Source organism: Lactuca saligna, chromosome 5 (genome assembly GCF_052625555.1).
Source record: "Lactuca saligna cultivar CGN05327 chromosome 5, ASM5262555v1, whole genome shotgun sequence".
Taxonomy (NCBI): domain Eukaryota; kingdom Viridiplantae; phylum Streptophyta; class Magnoliopsida; order Asterales; family Asteraceae; genus Lactuca; species Lactuca saligna.
Genome location: NC_136421.1, coordinates 23,418,791 through 23,436,536, shown reverse-complemented (window position 1 = coordinate 23,436,536; position 17,746 = coordinate 23,418,791). Strand labels below are relative to the sequence as shown.

Genomic DNA, 17,746 nt, shown 5'->3' with positions numbered 1-17,746 from the left:
TCAATCCTCAGCAGAGCTCGATAAAGAACTTCCGCTGTCGAAGATTCTAGGGTTACAAAAGAGATCTTCTTAAATTACATGTAAAAACCCTCGATCTATCAGTTATTAAAAAAAGATGCATGCAAGCAACTATTAATACACAAACCCTAGTAAAATAAGATACGGATGGATAGGCCCATGCCGTATACAAGATGGGCTAGGAAGCGAGCCCAAGATGCAACATCAAGTACCCAACAAAAGTTGTAGATAATCTCGTTAGAAACATTTATGCGAAAACCTCATCGAAATCCGAGTTATAACGAAGAAGTTATGACCAAACAAAGATCCGTGATAAATCCGGAAAATACTTCGTCGTGTAAAAATTTAGTTTTCGATAAAATAATTTTTAGCCTTAGAAATGTAAATAAAAGTTGTAGAACTCGTGAAAATAATCAACTTTCATATAAAAACCGTTTGAATCTGACTTCGTATGAGAAAGTTATGATTTTTCGAAGTTTCAGCTTAGCAGTAGACAGCTAAAAACTCGAATTTTAGATCGAGTGATTTTTAGCCGACACAACCTAAACGAGAATTGAAGGTCTCGTCATTAGTAGTGCAACGGTAAAAAGTCTGATGAAAACGGACGTCGGATGAACAAGTTATGAATTTTTAACGGATTTTCCTGTGCCGGTCTGTTAAAAATAATAATATTAAAATTAAAGTCAAAATTAGCCGACGAGGTCTAAACGAACGTTGTAGAGCGTAATTTTAGCTACGTGTGCATATAAAGAACGTCAAAAACGGAGCTCGTATGCGAATGTTATGGAGTTTAGAAGTTTTGGTGCGAAAACCGAGAAATTTCGCATAGGTGGCTTCGGCCACGTCACCCTCGCTTAAAAGATGCCACGTATCCGAAATTTGTGAGTCACCGAAGCCATCTGGCGAGACGTGTCGCCTACCCTCGCATCCAAAGTCTGGTCCGCTAAGAATCCGACGCGTGCCCTTTATCACGTGTGCGAGCCTCGCAGGGGTGCACGTCCGAAGCCTCGGACTAGACCTTGGTCCAATCAGAAGCCGACATCGAGCCCCTCGCATGCGCAACCCACGTGCGAGCCACCTGCACACCATCGCCCTACTGATGCCGCATGTCCTCGCTGCTGACTCCCCTTCCTTAGCCGACTTCGGACCTCCCTATAAATACAAGGGGTTGCGAGACCTCTCAGGTAATTTTGGAAAATTGCCACTTTCACCCCTTTTTTTGATATTTTTACTATTCCGACTTCCCTCGAAGCCTTAGTACTGATTCCAAAGCCCGAAACAGGCCCCGAGACTCCCGAGAAACCCGAAAAATTTATCTTTTCGGTTTCGAAGTTCTACCTTCGGAGAGCCCGGTTTTCAACGACGAAAGTCATATTTAGAGCTGAAGTACTGCCCAAATTAATATTTTAGCCCCCGGTTATTTCACGGTGAGTTTAATATATAGAAATAATTGTATGTTATGTGCTATATGTGCTACGTGATTTTCAGTGTTATTATTCCGGGTTATTTTTGCGGGTTATTTTTATTTGCTATTTTTAATAGCAAAGAAAGACCTTTGACCATGTGATCAGTGAAAGGACTTAGATTCACGTTGGTATTGGTATGTAGCCTCTGGCCATGTGGAACATGTCTCCGTAAGAGAATGAATTCTATTCTATGGTAGTGGTAGAAGGTTAGACAGGGCTATAAGCCTGAAATCTACCGAAATGTTAATCCAAAGTTGTATATCTTATGTGCCGTTTGGGCCAAAGCTTTATTGATGTATATCAAGCATGGAAATTGTTATGTCTCATTGATTGTATATCTTTGAATCAAATCAATGATTGATATGGAATGTTTTCCACATGATTCACATATGCCCTTGTTGTTCCTTGTTCCCCTTTGCTTCTGCCCTATTAAAGTATATATATATGGCATAACGTTATATTGTATCTATTATTGAACTCACTAAGCATCACCGCGTACCCTCTCGATGTTTAACAAATTGCAGGAGATAAACATCCAGTATAGTTATATACTAGTAGAAGATTTTTGAATAGTTTGAAACTATTGTATCGATAGAAGCTTATGAATAGTTTGAAACTATTGTGTTTTGCACTCCCATATGTATAAAACTATAGAATCCTGGGAAGTTATGTAATATATAACACTTTAAAATAGTTGGTTTGTATCCAGTAGTTTGTAATCTCTTTATCAATGTAAAATATTGGTTTTATGAATATGCAAGTAGCATGTTTTGGAGTAACTATATTGTCGAGTATGAAAGTTTGGGTCTTTCATAAATACGAAAGTTAGGGTCTTTCATATATAAACTCCAGTGTGCGTGTGTACGAATAATGTCGGCGCCTTCCCGCGATCATCACTGGTACCTGAAACACATAACACATAACACTGTAAGCATAAATGCTTAGTGAGTTCCCCAAGATACCACTCTAACACATAATAGGCACTCGAGGCTGTAACTCTGTTGACCCTCAGGTCTAGGTGTCTCAGTGGGGCCCTCCAGCCCTAACTCTCTATGGGCGCTCTGGCCCTAACTCTGTGGACCTGAAAGTCCTAACTCTGTGGACCCAAAAGTCCTAACTCTGTAACTCTGAATCATGCATAGCACATATCACAATAAATCATAGCACATAAGTAACATGCAATTACACTAGCATATAACTCTAAAATACTCTACCACATAACTCTGTTACCACACTAGGTAAAGTATAGTTAGAAGACTCACCTCGGGTATCTCGGTAATCTCTGACTCAGTAACGCTGGTCTAACCTCCGCCTAATCAAAATAAATACCCTAACTATTATAACTCTCAAAGGCTAGACTATGTCCTCTTATGACACTCTCAGAAGGGTAAAAGACCATTTTACCCCTCTCACAACTCAAAGGCCCCACAAACCATACCCTAAAAGTCAACTCAAAAGTCAACTTTTCGGGTTACGCTGCGCGTACCAGATGTGTACGTTGGGCGTACCCGGCTGCCTCAGGATCGGGGGACGCTACCCAGTACGCGGTGCGTACTGGGATTACGCCCGGCGTACTCCCAGCTTCAGCACCTTAACTCTTTTAGGTCTTAAACGGTTAAGACCCACGTCCAGCTTTTAGATCTGACCATTTCTAAGCCTCTTAAACCATAAAGTCGATGACTTTAAGCCTTTTGCATGGATGAATAAGTCACTAGCACCCAAAACATTTCATTCTCTAACCCTAGAAAGCATAGAACTCAAGCATGACCTCCTATCAACGACCAAGATGGGAACTTTATGGATCTAGACCTCAAATACCACTGAAAAGGGACAGATCTCGAACCATGGAGCACCTTACATTCATAAAGTCTCCACCTTTAGCGTTTTTAACCCTAGAAATGGCACATGCAACAACAACCAAAATGAAGAGGAAAGTTTTGAACTTTATACCTCTAAATGCAGCTCCTTTCTCTGTAGATCTCAGATCCAAACTTGCACTTCAAGCTTTTAGTCTCCACAAGCTCCTTTCTTCCTTCTTCACTAACACACCAAGGCACTATTAGCTCCAAGAACACACACACTCACTAAGGACGATGAAAGGCTCTCTCTTAGGGTTTTACTCACTGATATGGAGGCTGAGAAATGAGCCTTAGCATCCTTTAAATAGTTCACAACACAGAATTAGGGTTTTGCACCTGGGCCGGGTACGCCCAGCTTACCTTGGCGATAACGCGTTCTTTTTAAGCACTTGAGTACGTGCAGCGTACCCCTATGGTACGCCCAGCGTACTCACTTGCTAAACAAAAGATTACTCAAGGGCTAAACATGGCCAAACACAAAGAGCAAGGATGAAAGAAGAATACCTGAATCTCGACGTGTTACATATCCCTTGTATCATATCTCTTGATTCAATTCAGAGGACTTACCATCCTCTCTTTCCTGATCTTTTTAGATCAAGATGCCTCCAAGAAAGAGACCCTGTTCAAATAATAACAACAACCCTCTACCACCACCTCCTCCTCAATTTGATCTTGTCGTATTCCAGACAGTTGTTGTTGCCGCAGTGACAGCCGCCATATCTCACATAAACCCCGGTGGTTCAAGGGGTGGTACCCAAACCCAAAACCAGGAAGGTAACCAGGGACACCGGAATGAGTGTTCCTATAAGGACTTTATGAACGTGAAACCCACAGTCTTTGATGGCACAGGAGGTGTCATTGCCCTAACTAGGTGGTTAGAGAAAATCGAATCTATCTTCGAGATTTGTGCCCTTTCAAAATCCAACAAGGTGAAATTCGCCGCTTGCACGTTCACCGATAAAGCTCTGACTTGGTGGAACGGCCGAGTTAAATCCCTAACCCTACCTGTAGCCAATGGTATGTGTTGGGAAGTCATGAAGGAACTCCTGCGCGTAAAGTACTGCCCTCGAGGCGAAATATAGAAGCTGGAGCATGAACTCTGGAACCTGAAGATGAAAGGTTCCGATATCGCCGCTTACACTTCAAGGTTTGACGACTTGGCACTTCTTTGTCCGGGGATGGTTACCCCGGAAAGAAAAAAGGTTGAGAGGTTCATCTGGGGGTTGACCCATCCAACCAAAGGGAACGTTTTCGCTGCGAAGCCAGATACGTACGACAGTGCCAAATGCCTAGCGCAAATCTTGATCGACCATAGTGAGGACGTGGAGGAAGCAGCCACCACTCCTGAACCGATAGAGAGAAGTGATGAGAAAATAAAGTTTTGGGAGGCGAGGGAGAAATGTCAGCCTTCACAGGAGTTCTCGAAGAAACAACAGATAGTGGCAGTCCACGCTGCCACTACCCCTGCCGCTGTTTCTGTCATCAGTTCTTCAGCTCAAGCACCTATCACCGGATATGCCGGTATTCTTCCGTGGTGTAACCAGTGCAGTTACCACCACCGCATCCCCGGTCCCTATCGTGTGAAATTTTGAAAAAATTGTGGCCAAGAGGGTCACCTTGCGCGAAGTTGCAGAACACCAACCAATCAATTCTCCGGAGCAGGTATCAGTTAGGCCTGCTACGGTTGCGACGAAGTTGGGCATTATAAGAGAAACTGCCCCAAGACCGCAATAGCTAGCAACACTGGAAGAGTCCTAGCCATAGGACAAGGTGAGACAGCCGCCAATCCCACCGTTGCCACAGGTATAATCCTCTTCGACAACCCTTCTGCTTGCAATCCTTTTCAATTCTAGTATTGAATGATAAACTGTTAGCTATTCATTCGAACATCTTCATAAACATAGTCCTCAACTAGTAACCGAAACGTTTACCATCGAGATAGTTAACGGTGATAAAGAAGGCATGATACATTCTGAAACGCGTATCCCGAGGTACATAGAACTTTTTGAAAATCTTTATTAGGATTGACCTGTAGCCTACAAACTCCGACTACCCTCAGGTCTTAGTAGCATCCATCCGGTATTCCACGTCTTGGTCCTTAAGAAGTGCCTACCCGATGAAACCCTAGTAATCCCTTTGATGAGACTGAAATCAACGAAAGTCTGAACCTCTTGGTGGAACCAATCGAAATCATAGATCAAGAGATTAACGTACGAAACAAAGTCATATCCCAACAGTGAAGATTCGCTGGAAAGCCACACTAGAACTCGAATTCACTTGAGAGCACAAAAATCAAACAAAGTAGGAGTATCCGTATTTCTTTCCGAATCCATAAATTGTATCTAAAGTTTGAATTTCGGGACGAAATTCCCTCTAATGGGGGGATAATGTGACAACCCGAAGTTGTTCCATCGGCGTAACCCGTTCTGCCCGTAAAACCCGTCTTTAGCAATTCTTTTCGATTTCGTTTTTAGGCTAAGTTATTTAAATTTATATGTTTATTATAACCTCATGAGTGTCCAAACTCCCTAGAAACTCATGTAAACGGCCCAAATTATTAATTTGAAAATTTTTAGAATTGGTCCCGCCGGGTTACGACAACTTAATCGGGTGCGACCAAAAGCCCCGTTTAACGTCGGTATTGGGTAGAATTCCACCGTGTCCCAAACCCGAACCGTATATAAAGTTGATTAAGCCTTATTTGAAGCTTTTTCACTCTCTCTCTCTCTCTAACCTCTCTCCTCAAATCCAACTTCTTGATCCAAAATCACTGATTTCAAGCTTCAAATCATCAAGGTAACTATCCTAGCTCCTAGTATAACATCTTTAGCCTTCATTTTCGTGTTCAAATCATGGATTAGGACCATAAACATGTGTTTATAGCCCTGGAACACTCTTGGTCCATGAACACATATAAAATGGGTTTTGGAGCCCAAAAACCCTTCCAAACCACATTAGGAGCTTAGATATGACTTAGGGGCTTACCAAAATGCATGGACTTAGAACACCTTGAACTCATCATTTAAGGAGTAAACATGATTTTACTGCCCAAGAACATGCTTGGGCCGTAAACACACATTCATGGGCTTGAAGATTGGATTTTGAGCTTAGATAGTTATGATAGAGTTGTTAGAAATTTTCCTTTTACATAGTTTTCAATAGATTTTACATTGTAAGGACAAATGTTTTTCCGCTGCTTTTATAAATAAAACAAATTTTGTTTAACTTATTTATTTGTTTACTTCCTTAAGTGTAATTTTGAACTGATTAATGGGTTTAGATCAATAGCAAAACGAATAAGAAGAATCAAGTAGGCAGAAAGATAAGAGTTTCTCCATTCTAAGAAGAAGGGAGAGTAGCTTTTATGCTTTATGATAGGTCTTAATGATTAAGAACCATATCTCAATTGATCCTCTAAGTGAGTCTTGGTACAATTGTATGTCCAAGAAGAGGAATCAAAGATTGAAGAAATGGTCAAATCAAGAAGTCAATCATACTTCGTTCCAAAACAAGTCTTAAAGTCAAGATTGTGACATTGAGTGAATAGTATTAAGAAGGTTTATAACATTCATCAATTGTGGAAAGTTGTGATGTCTTGAATAAGGCAAAGACCAACTAAGACCAAAATTATGAAGTGTTTTGTTTTGATAAAAGCTACACTAACTCTTGAATATTTGGTTATCAACAAATGTTTATTGACAAGAGAATCTTATATGTCAAGGAGTCAGTGGGAGTCTTAATAGTCTTGAAAAGTTTCAAGAACAAATCAAATAAACCTTATCGATTATCACTAGCACACGAGTTGAGGTTTACAACCTATCGTGTTGATGTTATCTTGTTTCTGTGCTGTTTCCAATTGAGTTAATTATGCATGTGAGTTCTATGAGTTCTCATTTGAATGCATAAAAGGCAAGGACCTTGATCAATGGAAAGTACATTGATAGGAAAAGGTGCGCTACTTAACTACTTGGAAGACGTGGTGAGCAGCTGTGCTACCATAAGGCAAGAAATCAAGATTAAGGAAGTTCGATCCATATGAGTTTGAATTTGTCGTAAACTTTGGTTTTAACAAATTCACATGGATAGGAACACATACACCGTTTAAATCTAAGTGTCATAAGATTTCCTCCTTCATGAAAATGATTGTGAAAAAATGCTTTCACTAAGAGAGATTTTAAAAGATAGTGATTGTAAAATTGCATTCTCGAATTCGATCATGGTTACGGCATCCCTTTCCATAATTTGAATTGTGAGGTTTGGCAATTAGTCTTAATTGTTAAGACACACATATGAACTGTCTAAGGCAAGAGTGTATAAGTTCAAGAAGCCTTGATAAAAGATTATCAAAGCACTAAGTATTAAAAACATGGACTTAAGAAATTCAATAGGTATTGTCTTTCTGGAAGTTAAGATGTTTATGAATACATGTCGAAGCTAGTGGGAGCATAAGTGTTATGTTTTATAATAATCATCATGATAGTGGGAGCATAAATGTTATGATTGTATGATTATTAAGGCACGTATTGCATAGTTGGCAAAATTAATTATAGAAAACAAGAGTTAAACCTTGCAAAGTAGTAAGGGTTATAAAGTTGTTTTGCTATAATTAAGGGAGAGAATATTATGCGTCATTTCAAATCTAAAGGATTAGGTTGTGGAATGTTAATAAATTTAGTCAAGGGTACATAGTGTGTTCTTAAAATTTCGATTATGATTACGGTATTCCTCTTCACAATTCGAATTTTGAGAACATAGAAAATAAAACATTGTGCGTCGTGTCCCATATGCTTCGGGTATAGGATGGATTGCAAATGCTTTAATGTTTGACCATTCTAAAATTTTCCAAATGTCTAGCGCATTTGGAGGGAAAAGGGACTAGAATCGGTTTTGACTAAAATAATTAAACAACTATCAAAGGACAATCCAAAGTTCGACGAGGATTGGTCGCTTGTGAGTAGTTAGAAGTATAGTATTGGAAATTATGTAAATGTTTCCATATTGGATGGACAATATCGACATCATTACGAATAGATAAGATGCTATTAAGAAATTAGTTGTCATATGGAAAATATGGAAGCGTGTCCATATTGGGAAGTAAATATTGAAAATCTATTACTAGATTAGAAACCTTTATGCAAGAGGATGTTCAAAAGAATGTACTTTGAGTGAGAGACATCATATCTAAGGAATTGTCTTGTAACAATCTACGTTAGAGGACTTTGTAATATCATTGGCAATAGTCTTTGAGACTTTGGTGCAGTGACATTACAAAAGGATCGTTGCATAAAGTGTTAGAATCTAGTATATTCTATAAGTAACAAGAATTTGGTATTCTTACACTTAAGAAAATGGATTTGGAGTTGTAAAATGAGAATGATTGGAAATGTGTTCAATTTGTCTATTTCACAAAAGTAAGAACCATAGGTAAACATTGTGTGCATGCTAGGAGCATGGGACAAGTGTAATAATTCAAGTAAAAAGTTGATTACCCGAAACGACAAATAATGAGTAATCGATATGGTGATAAATAAAACGTGTTTTGTTTATACTCAAAGGTTTGAGGCCATATGGGATTAGTATTATTCTTGTGTTTCACCTTGCATGTTTTGACTTCCAGAATAATTGAGTTTATTAAGAATAATCGAATTATTCAAACGGGCCACAGTCGTTCATATGTTGGAAGTAGATATGAATGAAGACTGTCGTGAATTGGTGTGTGGATTGTCTAAAAGAGTATTAGACATAAGCAAATGTTTGCTGCAACGTTCATGAGTGCTTATGAATATGATTTGAGCATTGGATTAAACCCACGCTCACTTGGATCACTATCTCGAGTGATTAGTGAGACGATAACATCTTATATTCTTCAAACCGAGATGTGTGAGTTGTATCTTACTAATCGGTTGCACATTGATAATATGTAAACGCACTAGTAACTTGGTGTTATAAAACATATTGTTGTGTGTGATTTGGTTAGTGAGTGCAAGCGAGCATTGTATCAAAGTTTATCCGTTCCTTTTATCCAAGGTAGGATAAAAGCGATATCTTTGGGCCCCTCGATGGTTTAGTGATGACATACGTAAATGCTCGGCCGAGCTAGGGCTAATTTGATTTGTTCAATTAGTCTGTCGTCATAAATCGGAAATCGAGATATAGTACAAAGAGAATGATTAGAAATCATATCTCATACGATATCTAGAATGGAGGAATATATGATCCCTTATCTAAGGACACGCGTATCTGATAGGATCAGAGTTGACAGCGGCTTTGGAAAGCTACGATTGCAGATCAGGATCCGAAGTCATACGCAGAATAATTGTTAGACTTATCCAAGTGGGAGACTGTTGGATTAGTGTCTAAGTCCATAACTATTTTGGTATGTACTTGACCCGATGGTGCATGGTCCTTTTGGGTTGCCTTCACCCAAGCAACTTGATAGGATGAATTATGGAGAGTAAGGAGTAAATATGATTTATTAATATATTATGGGAATAATATATTAAAGGAGAAATCATATTGTTTAATTAATATTAGTCAATAAATAATTGGTAATTAGTTTTGTGACTAAAAGAGAATAATTAAACTTAAGGGACTAGAATTGTAATTATAGGATAATTGCAATTTGGGCCATGGATTGCCTTGTATTAAGGGATGGACGAATTCTAATGGGAAACCCATAAGGAAATCGTCCATGGGCTTAATTAAAGGAGTCTATGGGTTGCTTAGGGCTTAAGCATCCAAATTAGGGTTTCCTTGTTAGATAACCCTAATAGCCCAACTATATAAAGACCCCTTAAGGCTCAAAAACGTGGCTAATGTTCTTGTAAGGGTTTACACACGTTTTTGGCAGCCTCCAACCTATCTCCTCTTCATCCTCTTGCTTATGGTGTTTGTGAACCATTAGAGGAGTGACACTTGTGACTCTAAGCCTTCCAAAGTCAATTCAAGGAGATTTGTGATTGTCATTGCTACATAACAATCAAGGTAACATTATAAACCTATTCTCATGTTAATATGATTATTTGAATGCTAGAATTAGGGTTTATAGTCTTGGATAACTTGCATGTACAATAGAGAAACCTAGATCCAAGCATTAGGGTTTGTATGAGCACATAGGATGTCTTATGACCAAAAACCTATCAGTAAACTCCTTCTAAGGTGTTAAATTGCCATTTAAACACACCAATAGCCTTGGATTAAAGTCTAGAAACAACCACAAACGATTTAGAGGACTTAAACTTAATGAAAACCACTCCCATAGGAGCTTGCGGCCGTAAACCCCCCAAGGATGGGTTCCTGGGCTGTAAACTCCTAAAACTTAGTCAAATGGTGCCTTAAGTTCATTTTATGGCTTGTAGATTTAGCTATGAACACTTGTAATAACCTAGGACCACCAAAACATCAAAGGAAAGTGTGTGGGGGAGTTTACGGCCGTAAAATCCTAGTTTACTGCCGTAAACTCCATTAAATGGTCCATATGTGAGTTTAATCCATTCCTATGCCTTAGATTAAATCCTAGCAACTTTCCCCAAGTGATAATTGACCATTTAGCACCATAAAACCCCTCATCCATGAGTTCACGGCCGTGAACTCATGTGGAGTTGTTCTTAGGGCTGAAAACTCCATAAGGAGTTTACTTTTGAAGAGTAAACACATTATCCAAGCCATTTACGTCCTTAGATGTCACCCGGGTCACTCCAAACACTTGATTTGAAGTGTTTTCACATCTTGGAGTGTATAATCATATCTAATTAGTGATTTAAAATCTAATTAGATACATTTATATATCATTTCATATTACATAGGAACCTCACGCGTTATCAAGCCCCGTACCGACACTTACCATCCCATCCGACACGTTTCTCTACCGGTGAGTTGATACCCCTACCCTTTTTCAAATGTTTTTCAGGGGGGGGGGGGGGGATACAAGCAAAAGTACAAGGAAAGCTTGTACACAAACTTATTATTTCAATTCAAATGTTTATAATCTGTATGTTTTTAATATCGAAAACTGTGTTAACCAAATAGTTCGAATCATAGTGTTAGCTTTCAGACTAATCATAGATTTCTTGATAAAGTGTTACAATCTATATTATATTCCATAATTTAAAAATAATTCATACTAATCATCAGTTAGAACTAATACGAAAATATAACTAGGAACAGAACGAATACGAAAGTACAGCTAGGAACAGAGCGAATACGAAAGTACAACTAGGAACAGAACGAATACGAAAGTACAACAAGGAACAGGGTGAATACGAAAATACAACTAGGAACATAACGAATACGAAAGTACAGCTAGGAATAGAACAAATACCAAAGTAATAATACGAATACGAATACGAATGCGAATACGAATACAAATACAAATACAAACACGAATAGCAATAGGAGTAGGAATAGGAATACGAATACGAATGCGAATGCGAATACGAATACGAATACGAACACGAGTAGGAATATGAATACGAATACGAATACGAATGCGAATGCGAATGCGAATGAGAATGCGAATACGAATACGAATATGAACACGAATAGGAATAGGAGTAGGAATAGGAATAAGAATACGAATACAAATACGAATGCGAATGTGAATGCGAATGCGAATACGAATAGGAATACAAATATAAAAATTGAATACGAATACAAATATAAATATGAATACGAATATGAATACGATTAAGAATAGGAATACGAATACGAAGGCACGCATCTAGATACATTCAAGTGTAACATAACTAGGATATCAGAATACCTAGCTAATATACCAAATATGATAGATAATCAAACATTACATTAGGATTCAATAACTAAACTTTACTTTTAGGAAAATAAGGGTTTTTCATGGGATAACAATTGTACATAACCAGAATCGTGTAACAAAACAGTTAACTAAACTTTACATATAAGAAAATATGGGATTTTCATGGATAACAAACTTTTTCGGAAAACCAAAGGAAACTTGTACATTTTCAGAAAACAAACCTCTTATGAACTCACCAGCTTTATGCTAATTTTCAAACTGCTTGTATTCTCAGGTCCATATTAGACAGGTACCCAACGATCCTTTTGGCGAAGACGGAGTACGTAGAAGACTCGTTTCTACTTTTGTTCATATATACATATGCACAACACTTGTAACACTTTACTTTTGATCAGATGTAAATTCTAATATGTAATGTAATGGTTGTTTACTTTGCTTACTATGTACATTGGTTGTGATACTTAACACGAAGTCACCTCCGCCCCAGAACGTTTCCACCTTCGGTTTCGGGGTGTGACAGGATGGTTTTATGTTAATATAGATTTAAAAACGGTTTTAATAAAAAAAATTCACATCCTTAACCAATTTTGAATTTATGTTTTCATAATTAAAATGTTAAAAATCATACTTTGCTAATATGAAATAATTTCTCATCTATTATCGATTATTATCATGTATTTGAAAGTTGGGATGGATTATTGTTCAAAATATAATGTTGAGGTAACACAATCTCATAAGTTTTTCTTGTTTTTGCGTTTTCGCAAATTATTTGCATTTTCGCATGAACCCTCCCATATATATATATATATATATATATATATATATATATATATATATATATATATATATATATATATATATATATATATATGAGAGAGAGAGCCCCTCTTATTTTTTTTAATTGTTATATATATATATATATATATATATATATATATATATATATATATATATATATATATATATATATATATATATATATATATGAGAGAGAGAGAGAGAGCCCCTCTTATTTTTTTTTTAATTGTTGTAAATAAATTAATAAGTATTAGATTTAAAAAATGAGAAAAATATAAACTAAATACACCAAGGGTATTACAGTCATTTCAGTTTGCTGATTGACCAAATCCGCAACAAAACTAACTCAAAAAGACTACGAAGCCAAAAAAGTCGGGATCTGGATAAAAATTGGAAAAAATACATACCATATTGATTGTTTTTGCAGTTTTGTCTTAAATCTAATGGAAATCGATGTATAAAATAAACGGTAAATGTGCCCAGAGGTAATTTTCTAGTGAATGCTTTATATAATCTTGGAATTAAGTGACATTTTTCTATCCTTATTAGACAAGAACAATAAAATAAATTATGTTTTGTATTCAGTTTCAAATGAAATTATGAACTGGATGTTCTTGAACGATTGTACTATTTTGAAGCCGATAAAACTATGAAAACATTTGTCTCGGACAAAATAAGCCTTCAGTTAGTCAACGAACTTTTGTGGTTTAATTAACTTCCAATTAAAATACAAGTAAATTGTTCGTATATAAATGTGTTATATAAGATTAATTTTAAACTAGATTTTATGGATATTTAGACCCGAAATAAACAAATTTAAAAAAAAAAAAAAAAAAAACCTGGTTAAAATTATCAGAAACGAAACTAAAACCCACCAAATTTCCGTATTAGATATTTATAAATATGTACATAATACAAAACCAAAAAAGTTTACACCAATAATAATAATTTGGTCGAATCAGCGTAGATGAAACTTTTTACAAAAAATTTGTTTATTTTTAAACTTCAATGAACATATTAGAAATTGAAACAATCTAGCAGCATTTTTTTGTCTCAAAATAATCCACACATATTTAGAGCTAAGATCCACACCTATAAAACATAAACTTGGAAGAACAAAAGCAGTCTAAAACACATCCATGTATGCCATTCTCATACAATTAAACCAACAATTTACAAAAAAAAAAGTAAGCATTTTGACTATTACTCTTCTAAGTTTTTTTTTTTTTTTTTTTTTTTTTTTTTTTCTACTTGAAAGCAATCTAATAGCAACTTCATAGTTTTTGTTGTGTTGCAGAAAACAACTCATGAGGGAGCATCCCTATCCGACATATCTTCATCTTTTATGTTTCCCCTTGCATGATCCCTGCGTTTTATTTATTCACAGTTAAATTTTTTTTAAAACATTTGACTTTTTTGGTCAACCGAAATTACTTTTTAAAGTTTGACTTTTGAGGTCAAACAAATAGTAATACTAACCTTGGATTGATATGATTTGCATTGAAGCTTTGTCGCCGAGGCTTTTCTTCTTCATCAACATCTGAATCATATTCCTGACCACTCCATATGCGTGGCTTTGCCCGTTTCTCCATGGGCTCTTCTGGCTATTTTATTTTTATTTTTTATTTTTTTTTTTAAAGTAAAACATAAAATAAGCACAAGGCAAATACGTGAACTCATTGAATGATTTTAGATTTTAGATTTATTTACCTCTTCGGGAACTTCTGTGACAGGTGGCGTTGTCTGAAACGGGACACTAGGAGAATGTGGTAACCTTGATAGTTGCTCCAGCAGCATGTTCCTGTCATATTTCATTTTCAAGTCAAAATACAACACACACAAATATATATGTGTGTGTGTGTTTACTATAACTTAAAAACTTTAAACGAATAGAATACCATGAGATTTCAAAATCATATTATAAAAAAAAAATCCTACAGTTAGTTTAATTAAAATGATAATAACAATAATTTAACCTTAATTACTTAAGGTTACAGATTTTGTCTACTTTCAACACAAGACATTTGGCTCTACAAGCTTTCACCTATTGAGGGGTATTTAAGGCATTAACGGTATCAAAAATGAATAATAATAATATGCCATTTTTGCCTATTTGATGCCAATCCCTCACAAGGAATCAACAAGCCTAACATAGGCCACAGGATCCCTTTTCATCCATTCATTGAAGGGTATTTATGACATTTGGTTATATGGTAGCACATACCTTTTCATCAGACCAAAAAAATATACCCAAACATACAAATTAGAAAGAAGGATACTAAGTACACACATCAACACACAGTGTCTACATTTATAATATAATGAAACCATATAAAGCTGCAATATCTAAAACACAATCTCACCTTATTTTCTCCAAATCTTTAGGAGTGTTTTGATTGTCAAGAGGACTTGGCTCAACATGAAGCGTGTAATCAGGTCCAAAATACTCATAATATTCATTGTAAGGCAGCTTATTTTCAGGTTCAACCCCAACAGCAACTGCTGTCTGAAAATTTTCAAAGAAATTAAATCAGAATCATATAGCTTATGGAATAACTAATCATAAGAAAAAAAAAATGTCAAAATAGAGAAAATAAAGACCTCATAACACCAACATCGGGCCACATTGCGGATTGTATAACCACCACCTCCTAAAACCATGAGAGGAACATTGAATGATCTAAGATACCTGAGACAATCTGCATGACCTTTCACAGACAAATTGAAGCAACCTAATCTATCACCAGCCAATGAATCTGCCCCACATTGAAGAACCACTGCATCAGGCTGATAAACCTCCATAACTTTGTGAAGAATTGGTCTAAATAGACCACGAAAGCTATCATCATCCATTCCATCATTCAAAGGCACGTTTAGGGCGTAGTACTTTCCCTGATGTGCGCCAATGTCTTTGATGTGTCCAGTTCCAGGGAAAAAGTCACCAAATTTATGAAATGAGACTGTCATTACTCTGTCAGTGGTGAAGAAAGCTTCTTCAACCCCGTCTCCATGGTGGATGTCGATATCTACATATAGCACACGCTGCAAAATAACAGTATGTTATGAACATCGGATTGGTATAATCTAATATCAGATAGCATCGTTGTAATACAGATTCTGGAAGACCTAATTTCCATATTTGCAGAATGTGAGAGAGATGGAAATACGGAGAGTGAAGATGCATACCCTGTGGACTTTAAGAAGCTCAAGAATACCCAAAACAATATCATTAACATAACAAAACCCTGAAGCTTCGGACTTCTTCGCGTGATGTAACCCTCCGGCCCAATTTATCGCAATGTCGGCGTCTTGCCGGTTAAGCTTAACAGCGGCTCCGATGGATCCACCTGAAGACGCTTGGCAAAACTCAAAAATACCATCAAAAACTGGGCAATCCTCTCCAACGTTGAACCGCTTGAGGTGGCGAGCATGAGTGTGGTCATGAAGGGTATCCGGAGTGACAGAAGCTAGAAAGTCTACATAATCGTCGGAGTGGAACCGTCGGATGTCTTCTGGGCCAGCGGGAAACGGACGGACGATCTCCATGCGACGGTGAAGGGAGTAATGCACGATGAGGTTGTGGGCCATGCGGATGCGATGGGGTTTCATTGGGTGACCTTGGCCGTAGTAGTAGTCGCCGATTGAGGGTTCGTAAAAGTACGACACACGGCGTTTTCTCCCATCAGGGCCTGAAGGGAGCGACGCTCCCCCGACTGAGGAGGACTCGACCATTGTGATTCGCGGCGGTGATGCGTTAACCGATAACTAGAGGGTAACCAAAAATCGCCGCCGCGATGGTGGAGACAACTGAAGAGTAGGCCTGCGGTCCGTTGGAATGATTCGTATTCGGGTCGAAAAGAGTAGGGCAGGATTTTACCGACCCTGGACCAAAGAATAAAGCACAATCAAGAGAGCTAGGTTTTTAAGTATTTGTGATAGCAAGATGAATTTTGTGTTTATTTAATAAATTTTTGGGGGATAGGAAAGACGAATTTTGCATTTATTTAATAAACTCGAGTAATCGTGGTTGTTAAACCTATCTTAAATTGAATTTGTAAATCGAATATATGGCACAAACATTCATCTCTTTCGAAGAAATGGACGGTTTTACGTGTTAGTTAACAATATTGAGAAATATTTTACAATCAACAGGATGCATCAAGAATGTTAGGAACGTTACGAGTTATATCTAGGGATGATCATACAACCCGTTGGACCGGACCGGATCGGAAAAAACTCGGGATCAGACCCGGACCGAACCGGATATTCTTATATATGGGTTGGTTTTCGGGTTTTGTTTTTTACAAAAATCGGTTTCGGGTTTGGACCGAACTGAACCCGGAATAAAGTTGTTAACCCGGACCGGACCGGAAATCAAAACTTATTAATAAGTTAATAATATTATTTTCTTAATTCCTTTTTTTGAGCGTACAAAAAAAAAAAAAAAAAAAAAAAAAAAAAAAAAAAAAAAACAATTGAAGCCTATACACAAAATTAGAATAAAAACCCTATTGACTGCTTGATTTCTTTGGGTTTATTCTTAGTGTCAATAGATGATTTCTTCCATCGGCCACTAATCTTCTACTCTCTAATACTTCCTTTCCTCTATAATGATGATTGAAAATTAGGTTGGTTCCATGGAAGATAATCAAAGTCAAGTAAGTGTAAATATTTTTATGTCTTATGTCGTAAACTCGTAATGTATATTTTAATCGTGGATTGTTTTTCTTTTATGTTTTAATCATGGGTAATTGGATAATAAAGTTAATATGTATCTCTGTTGAATGATAATAATGCAAAAGAATGATAAGTGGAACCTTTAATTGCTATAAATG

The 17,746-nt window shown here is 37.0% G+C and overlaps 1 protein-coding gene across 1 annotated transcript; it reads right to left on the bottom strand.

Annotated features, from left to right (window-relative positions):
• Nucleotides 1-13,935: 13,935 nt before the first annotated feature.
• Nucleotides 13,936-16,819, bottom strand: HDA6 (histone deacetylase 6). Its single transcript, XM_078956731.1, has 6 exons — nt 16,098-16,819; nt 15,513-15,953; nt 15,275-15,417; nt 14,622-14,712; nt 14,391-14,515; nt 13,936-14,277 (listed from the first exon to the last, which is right to left on the bottom strand). Exons 1-6 carry the CDS (start codon nt 16,641-16,643, stop codon nt 14,217-14,219), a joined length of 1,407 nt encoding a protein of 468 aa, XP_078812857.1. The 5' UTR covers nt 16,644-16,819; the 3' UTR covers nt 13,936-14,216.
• Between the last annotated feature and the right edge of the window lie 927 nt (nt 16,820-17,746).